At 41.0% G+C, this 9140-nt stretch overlaps 1 protein-coding gene and 1 pseudogene across 1 annotated transcript; one reads left to right on the top strand and one right to left on the bottom strand.

Annotated features, from left to right (window-relative positions):
• Positions 1-1598: 1598 nt before the first annotated feature.
• LOC143857636 (sugar transport protein 5 pseudogene) lies at positions 1599-5132 on the bottom strand (annotated as a pseudogene).
• An 817-nt stretch (positions 5133-5949) lies between these two features.
• On the top strand, positions 5950-9140 carry LOC143858139 (Ubiquitin carboxyl-terminal hydrolase family protein). Its single transcript, XM_077368771.1, has 2 exons — positions 5950-6247; positions 7305-9140. The coding sequence occupies exon 2, from the start codon at positions 7545-7547 to the stop codon at positions 8835-8837; it is 1293 nt and encodes a 430-aa protein (XP_077224886.1). The 5' UTR covers positions 5950-6247; positions 7305-7544; the 3' UTR covers positions 8838-9140.

Here is a 9140-nt window from a genome sequence, read left to right as displayed (position 1 = left end):
ATATCATGGGAAATGATTTCTGCGCTCCACTGTTTTGATAAACATGTGCTCCACTTGTTTGTCGTGTAGTATTTAAAGGATGTCAGAGACTTAGAGGATATTACGGTTTTCAAAAAGCTCTTAAAACCCTTTAAATACTACACGACAAACAAGTGAGCGCTTGTTTATCAAATCATTGGAGCGCTGAAATCATTTTCCTATACATTATCATTTCCTTTTTTGGTGGGGCACCAAAAAGTGTAAGTGCGCTCCCTATCTAGATGGCCTAAATAGACCTGGCAAACAGGTGGGCCCGGCCGGGTAAAAAACACCTGGAAATTTACGGGTCACTAATTGGTTTGACCTGGACCCCACCCATACGGGCTGGTTGGACCCGTGGGTCGCCCGTTTTTTTTATAATGAAGTTTTGTAGTTTTTTTTTACTTTTTTTTTAAAAGATTTTTTTCTACTTCGCGCCCATCCTTTGCATGTGATGATAGCCATTTATATTGATTTTTTGGTAGATTTATCTTATTCATTGACGTGGCTGCCATCATATGATGGGCGGAGGTGGCTAGCAAATCCTTCATGATAATCATGGGGTAAGGTCTAGTACGGAAAAGAGGCTTCAAATTAGAAAAACTACTGAAAAATGTACCTCTACAGGAAAATTACAGAAAAAAATCATGAAAATCTAAAAACTACAGGAAAAAGGGTTATTTAAGTTCTATACGGGCATCCGCGGGTCCTTACGGGCCGGGTGGACCAGCGGGTCATTTTCAAATGGGTCACAAATGAGTGACCCTTACTCGGAAAATACAGGCTGGCCGGGTCGACCTGCGGATCAGGGTCACTTCTTGCCGGGACTAGGCCTAAACCATTTATTTGTGGGTCCCACTGTCCGAGCCCTTCATTTTACAAAAAATGTATTGAATAGTTGGGATCATCCTATGGAGGTGATTTTAGGGGGCCCAACCTATGGAAGTGATTTATTTGCCCCCATTTTTACTTGGTACATCCCCTTTTAGTGTATTTATGACTAATCTTTTACACTAGACGGGGCTGTCCCAAGTAAAAAAGGGGTGAATATATCATTTCCTGGAACAAATGATTTAGATTTGACAGATAAATGGGTCCACTGTATTTTTTGGTGTCCATCTTAAGAAAATTATTCAAATTATCTTTGCAGGAGAAGAGTTTTTATACGGTATAAGCCTGTATAGTCCAGTATTTTTCAAAAAGTACTGTACTGTTTACACCATAGGATGATTCAAATCATCCATTTGATAGCCACAACGTAAATAATTAAGCAGTTCCTCTATAAATCGGAGGGTTAGGATCATCTTATGGACATGATTTTTTTGGGAACAACCTATTTACGTTGTGGCCCATCAAATGGATGGTTTGGAGCATCCAATGGTGTAAGTCGTACAATACTTTTTGAAAAATATTGGAGTATATGGCCTTAAACCATATAAAATCTTTGGTCTTACACTAGCTGTTAGCTGAGAGTTGCCCTCACGTTGAGTTTGAGCTTCAACAATATAGACTACTTGAAATGGTTCTCTTTTGATAGAGTCAAGCCGAGAAAGAACTATAGAGTTTTTATTATGGTTATCTTATCTCCTGGATAAGATGATTACAATCAATATTTTGTTCATGGAATCCAAATGGATTCCTTTGGTTTCCGGCAAAAAAGCGGCGATAAACACGGTCATGATGAAGATCCATCCCCCATAGAACATGAAGGTCCCGTACTTGAGGTGGCAAAGCATGCTCAAAAATCCTTGAGGTAGAACAAATGTTGTGAAAAAATTTACGACGATTGTTATACTCATGCCCGCGCTCGGATTTCCATCGGGTATATTTCGCTCGGAATTAGCCATGAAAGCGGGCCCCATGACCAACCGAAACTGGCCGGGTAGAGGCACATTGACACCAAAACAATAAGAGAGTAGGTCTTGTTCAAGGCTATTTCACCGGACGCGCCCAGTTGAGATCCGAGCACATAAGTCTCGATCAACTTCATCGGAACGAAATCGATTAGAAAAAAAACGTAGGAATTAAAATTAAATACAAATTGGAGTCTAATGATTAGGTTCGGTCTCAAAATCTAAGGCCCTGATCATATTTAGATTTTGAGAATTGATTTGACTCCAAAATGATTATTGGACCCAAAATTACGTATAATTTTTTGTCCAATAACTTGTTTTGGGCTCCAAATCGATTCTCAAAATCCATAATGAACAGTGCCTAACTATATAATTTCCCGCATCCTGTTTGTTTTTTTATTTTGAGAATTGATTGTGACTCTAGAGTAAATCGGGCCTAAACCGAACATGGCCCACATAATTGGGTGAATTAGAGCATTCATTTATTGTGCCCTGCCATAGATAGGCCGTACCACAAAATTCTTTTGCGTAGGATGCTTTTAACCCTTGATCTGTAAAGGTTTCTATACAGTGACATTCATTTTAAACGTCCACAAATCAGAGGGTTAGGATCATTCTATCAAGAAAATTTTGGGCCACGCCTGTTCTACATCAAGGCCCACGAAAAGAATGATTCCAATTATGTGGGCCCCACTATAATTTGGGATTTGCTAGCGTCCACCGCAAAAGGCATTGCGCGGATGGTCTGTTGCATGTCAGACCAGACTCACTTTTCAGTAGCTTTTGTCTTCAATCACGAGGTGGCGGGTCTGACATGGAACAGACCATCCGCGAAATGCTTCAGCAGCTTTCATCTTCATTCACAAGGTGGATGGTCTGAAATGGAACCGACCATCCGCGAAATGCCTTTTGCGATGGATGCTAGCAAATCCCCTATAATTTTTAGCTTCCACCATACAAAATTTAGAGAGAGAGTCACATGTAATGCTTTTAGAGTAATTGGTTGTTTCACATGGTATCAGAGCGACTGCCTCATGGCAAGTCTTGGGTTCAAAGCCCAACAACTCTTTGATATTAAAAAGATGAGCCACACATGAGAGGAGTGTTGGAAGTATAAATGATTAAATAACACCAACTCTAACAGCTAAAGGCCCAGTTCCTTTCAGATTGTGACAACGATTGTGAGCCCCAAACCGATTATTGTACTCAAAACTCGGTTTGGGGCTCACAATCGGCTATCACAATCTTAAACGAACATGGCCTTAAGCTTTTGGTGTAATTGATTCTTTCAGAGAGAGAGAGAGAGAGATGCTTACTTCGGAGATGATCATTTGGATCCCACCCTGTATAAACAAGATCATCCGTCCAATGAGATCCACGAGGGATGCAGTTACAAGGATAGATAGGAGATTGACTAGGCCCGATATAACAGCACCCAAGAGTGCCGCATTGGCTTCGGACCCCACCCTTTGAAACAAAATGGGAGCGTAAAAAGCCACAATATTAATCCCTGTTAGCTGCTGAAAGAGCGGAATCGCAATAGCCATCACAAATTGGGGCCGATACTGTCTCCTTAATATCGCTTTAAAAGGATTTTCTTCCAAATTTCTCACCATTGTGTCCTCATGGAGCAGATTGTCCAGCTCAGCTTCCATGTCAGCACCGGGCCCACGGATCCTTTGCAGGGTGAGCCGGGCCTGTTGTGTTTTACCACATTGGACGAGACTAATTGGGGTGTCGGGGATAAAGAGTGAGCCAAGTGTCATGACTAAGGATAGTACTATGCCAAAGGCGAGAGAGAGGCGCTACCAGTTGGTAGGGAGCCGAGCCGCGCCGAAGTTTATGAGGCTGGATATGACCACGCCCAAGCTGAAGAAGAACTGGAAGCCAGTTAAGAAGGTGCCGTGGCATTTGGCTGGGGATATACTTGGGAGAGGTAGAGAGGAATGGACTGGAATACATGGTAAAAACTTGATCATGAGGAAAATGATATGAAAACACACTTGTGTTAGGATTGTTCAAAACAGCTTATTAATATTATTGGCCAAAACGTTCACTAAGAGCCCAACATACCCCTCCCAAATTAGCTGATTATATAATTCACAAGTATTGAGCATTTTGATCTCTTAGCCTCTTAGACTTAGTGTTTGTCATTCATATGTGCTGAGCCTTGGTTCTCCCACTCTCGCATATGTTCCGAGTTAGGGTTGGTTTTGTGCTTTTATTTTGTCATCTTTCTCTTTATCAAATAAATCCCTAGGGGTGTCAAATAAATTGGTAGGGGTCCCCGCTAAACCCCAGCTTACCCATAAAATTTTCCGTTACTGGTGGTTTTATATGGTGTAAGCCCGTATAGTCCAGTATTTTTGAAAAAGTATTGTATGGGCCCCCCATAGGATGATCCAAACAGTCCATTTGAAGGGCCACAACGTAAACAGGTTGTGCCTAGTAAATCATTTCCATAGGATGGTCCTTGCCCTTCAATCTATATAGGGGTTTCTTGCTAGGGTTTTATATGGTGTAAGTAGGGTTGCAACTCAGGTTGGGTGGGTTGTGTTTTCTAGAACCCTACAATACTCGGGAAATTATATCGAGTCGTGTTTAGTTTTCTTTGAGAAAACCCTAGATTCATAAACGCGACCCTATCCAAGATTGATTCGGGTTTTTCAACCTCAAACCTTTCGCAACCCAAGGGACATGCATGATTTCTAAACCCGACCCGGGTTAGTTTCAGGTCGGGTCGATGCTGGTCTGGTAAAACCTGACCCAAGTTGCAAACCTGGCTAGGTGTAAGACCATATAGTCTAGTATTTTTCAAAATGGATTGTACGGCCCACACCTAACCGTCCATTTGAAAGGCCACAATGTAAATAGGTTGTGCCCTAAAAATCATTTTCTAAGGCTACGAGCACAATGTAGGGAGATATTTGAGAGCCCGTTCTGATCACCAACCTGATTTGTCAAGCCGATGCCTAATCCAAGCAAAAGGCGGCCAAATATTAGCATCACCACAGCGATGGCGGCAGCATTAAAGACAGAACCGATCAAGAAGGCGAGGCCACCAATCAACATCGTATTTTGTCGCCTCACAGATTTTATTACGTGACCAGCCATGAGGGATGAGGCAAAGCCCGCTCTGTACAAGGAAGAAGCGAATGCAGTTAGAATCTGGCTGTCATAGATGCAGTACTGGTTTTGTTTCACGTCTCTCATTTTGCTGAGCACTGCCGGGAAGAATTTTTCGTGAAATGGTATCATCATTGGTAATTTCTAATTTTTCGGGTCAGGTCTAATTTTTTACTGGAAAACCCGAGATTCCTAAACCCTACCCTACCTAAGATAGTTTCTCGGGTTGGGTCGGGTTTTTATTTTTTAGCATAGGATAGTAACTAATTTTAAAGATTGTAGAGAAAAACAAATCTTCATACCAAAAATTTCTAGATTTATGTCATCAAGTGTATAACTTTATGGACACTATATTCACACAACAGACATGATCACCTCAATCAAAACAATTGTATCAATATGTTGGAAATTAATTTTCTATGTTATTCAAGAGATATTTAAGAAAGTCACAGTGCACCCATATGCGTCGAGTCGGGTTTTGGGTGTTTTTTCTTTAAACCCGGCCCTACCCAATATTAAGTTGGGTTTCCCAATTTAAAACCCGACCCGACCATACCCAAGACCCATGAATTCTAAACCCGACCCATGTTATTTTCAGGTCGGGTTTTTATTAGTCAAGATTGCAGCCCTACTTGCGAGTACTGACCATGTTTCTCTCCATTGTCGTTCGTCTTCTATCCAAGAAACCTATTTTTATTAGAAAACCTTTCCTCAAGAATAGAATCCTTGGGTGGGACCTACCATTTTACACCTCATGTTTTTGTGAGGTTGGGCCGGCCATATTATCTACCTAAACCTATGTTTAGGATGGGCCCACCCTGTTCCCTGACTATTATTGATGAGAAGGGGCCACCACTCTCCCAAACCTATGCTAGAGTAGGACCACCATTTCACACCTCATGTTTTGTTGGGGCAGGGTCAACCGGCCAATGGCCAAAACATGGGCCCGGAGTACTTAGAATGGAAATTACGATATTTTTGGGCTATAATAAATTCGCACCCCTTATAGATAATTCGCACCACCTCTCTCTTTGAAATCCCCAAAACCCTATCTCGGCTCTTCTGCAAACCCCTTCAAAATCATAACCCAATCCCCCATTTCTCCTTCCTTCAAAACCCTAATCACACAAAACCCTTACCATACAAAACCCTAACCACACAAAACACCATACAAAACAACACAAGATTGAAGCCCTTTCAATTTCACTCTGCAGGTGCTTGAGAATCAACCAATTGTTTCACCCCAGAAGGTTCTCTCTCTGTTCCCTGATTTTCACTCTCTTGATCTTGCCTAAAAGATTTTTTATTTTTATTTTTTAGTTTCCTATTCGTTTGACACAATAAAAATGACAACTCTATGCAACTTTTAAAAGAATCCCTTCAAATTAACATTTATCATATCAATCACCTCTAAATTGTAGAAAAGAGAAAAAAAGTTATTCAAACAGTACCAGGGTTTGTGTTTTTGAGGTCACCCAGAAGTTTATTGAGTAGGGGCAGATTGTGTTTCCCAAATGTGAATTTTGGAGATCTTTCCTGGGTTTTTTTCAACAAGTTGTTTCTAATATATTTTACCCTGCGACATTAACTACAGTGTAAAGTTGTGGGATATGTATTATTAAATCAAAGCATCGCTCTTTGTTTAGATTTTTATCTTGTAATTGAGTTTTGTTTCTTTTATTATCATTCTAAATTGCTTAATTGCACTTGGTTTTGAGTGAGAATGGGGTGTTAGGGGAGTTGAAGTGTTAAGATGTCAACCTTACTAAAGTTTGTGATCACATTGATTTATACCATGAAGAATATATTTCTTTTTATAGATTTTGTAGCAACTATGAAGTTATCATAGAATAATATGATGGAGGGGGATGCTTTAAATGTCATCCGGTGGGTCTCTCGCTCTCGTCTCCACCCTTGGAGTTTCGACTGTTACCTCGATGAGATTCAAGACTGGATAGGATCCTCATCTTTAGCATTTATCCATGTTAGAAGATCTGCCAATAGTGTGGATAACAGTTTAGCAAGAGAGGGTGTGGATAAGGAATCGTTAGAGATCTATGATTCCTTGCCACTCTAAGCCCGCCTTTGCATTCCTCTTGTTGGAGTGGCTTTCTCTGTAATCTCTTCTCTTTCCCTTTTTTTAACCATCTCGGTCTTGCTTTCTATTAATAAATCTATTACCATTAAAAAAAACATAGAATAATATGATAAAATGTTTTTTTTTCCATGGTGTAGTTGAGCTGTATGTATATGGAGTTTCCTGCATCATACATCTCATTTATCTTCATCTCTTGCTATTTTTATCAGAATCGGGTCGCAAGTGGAAGATATTACCAGTTGCCGTAGTGTATGTATAGAGAAGGTGTGAGCAAGAGAAGCCACAGACCTCAACCCGACTGTCATAGTTGCGGTACATGCGGGCAGCTCCAATTTTCAGACCACTAGGACACAAGTAAGCAACTCTCTTCCCATCATAGCCAACCACATGAAACAGCACCTACATTGATAGAGAATTTCATCCATCAAAGGAGGAAAGGAAATAAACCTATGTTATTGAGGGAGGCCTTGAGACAGAGGCAGCAAGAAAAACTCCTTGTTCTCTCCCACTGCTGCAATTTTTCCTACGAACAGAAGCGTTCTCTAGTGAATGTAAAGCTGAAATGGGTCAAGGACACAACCCTGGACTCTGTTGTTGCCGGAGAGACTGAACTAAGAACTGCATGGAACCTCAAAGACAAGATTGCCAATGACCCCCGTGGGTACCTACCTATCTATGAGCTCTCTCGTCGAAGGAGACAGTTGGGTCTCTCCCATGTTAGAGTATCCCGTTTTATGAGGCGATACCCCACAATTTTCCATGAATTCATCCAAAGTAGTAATTCCTCTTCTCCCACCCCTTGCTTCCGACTCACCGACCAAGCCCTTCAACTCCACCAAGAAGAGCTCGAAATCCTCCAAAATGATGAACTTGAACTCATCCAAAGACTTCGAAAGCTACTCATGCTTACCACAAACAAAACTCTCCCTCTCGAAACCGTTGATCAGTTCCAATGGGACATGGGGTTGCCCTACCACTATCAACAAACCCTGATTCCGCGTTACCCCCAATTCTTCAAATTCGTCCACCTCCCACCCACTGATCGTATCGCCCTCCAACTCTCATCTTGGGACGATATAATTGCGATTTCTCAATTGCAAAAGGACACCCCTCTAGATGGTGACTTCTTGGCCTTTCCCATCAAATTCACCAGGGGTTTTGGTTTGAAGAGGAAATGCATGGCATGGTTGCAAGAATGGCAAAAGCTTCCCTACACGTCTCCTTATGCCAATGCATCTGATCTTGATCCCCGCACTGATGTCTCTGAGAAGCGAATTGTAGGCGTCTTTCACGAGCTCCTTCACCTCACAATAGGGAAGAAGACTGACAGAACAAATGTCAGAAACCTTCGGAAGCCCCTAAGTCTGCCACATAAATTCACAAAGGTGTTTGGACGCCATCCTGGAATTTTCTACATTTCTCACAAGTGTGACACACAAACGGTCATTCTTAGAGAAGCCTATGATGGCCGGGAATTGCTCCAAAAGCATCCCCTTGTGGAAATCAGAGGAAGGTTCGTGAGCATGATGAGGACAGGGCGACTTAATAGGAGTAGAGGATTATACAAGAAACTTCGAGATGATGATGATCACGAGGGAGAGGATTGCAAATTACAAATAATGTTAGATGATTTCAAGAGTGGTGGGTCAGATGAGGAGTGTGAGTACAGTTCAGATTGCAATTTGCTTTCCTATTATGATTTTGATGATAACTCGGGTGAAGTGGTAGAAGAACCTTGTTGAACCTTACAGATGGCATGCCATAAAATATCTCAAACTCTATGGATGATAATATTGGGCCACTTTTTTGGCAATCCATTACTAAACAAACTCATTTTTAGTTGTTTATTTATCATATTGTGTAATAACTAATTAGATTTTCTCATTACTTCTATTACTATTTTATTAGTTCCAAAATTATCCAAACTCTACTTGTAGTATTAGCATGACAAAGATGTGTAGTTTGTGATTTGTAAAGCTCAACAGATAGAGAAGAAGAACTCAATTTCGGTATTGTATTAATACAATTATTGAGGCATTTATTTA

The sequence above is a fragment of the Tasmannia lanceolata genome, unplaced genomic scaffold, assembly GCF_043159265.1.
Source record: "Tasmannia lanceolata isolate RefF3 unplaced genomic scaffold, GAP_Taslan_0.1 ptg000025l, whole genome shotgun sequence".
Lineage (NCBI taxonomy): Eukaryota > Viridiplantae > Streptophyta > Magnoliopsida > Canellales > Winteraceae > Tasmannia > Tasmannia lanceolata.
The sequence above is the reverse complement of the archived record's forward strand: the minus strand, read 5'-3'. Positions and strand labels throughout refer to the sequence as shown.

Excerpts from the sequence above, each read along its gene's own strand:
- LOC143858139 (XM_077368771.1), top strand. The coding sequence starts at position 7,545 with ATGTTATTGAGGGAGGCCTTGAGACAGAGGCAGCAAGAAAAACTCCTT.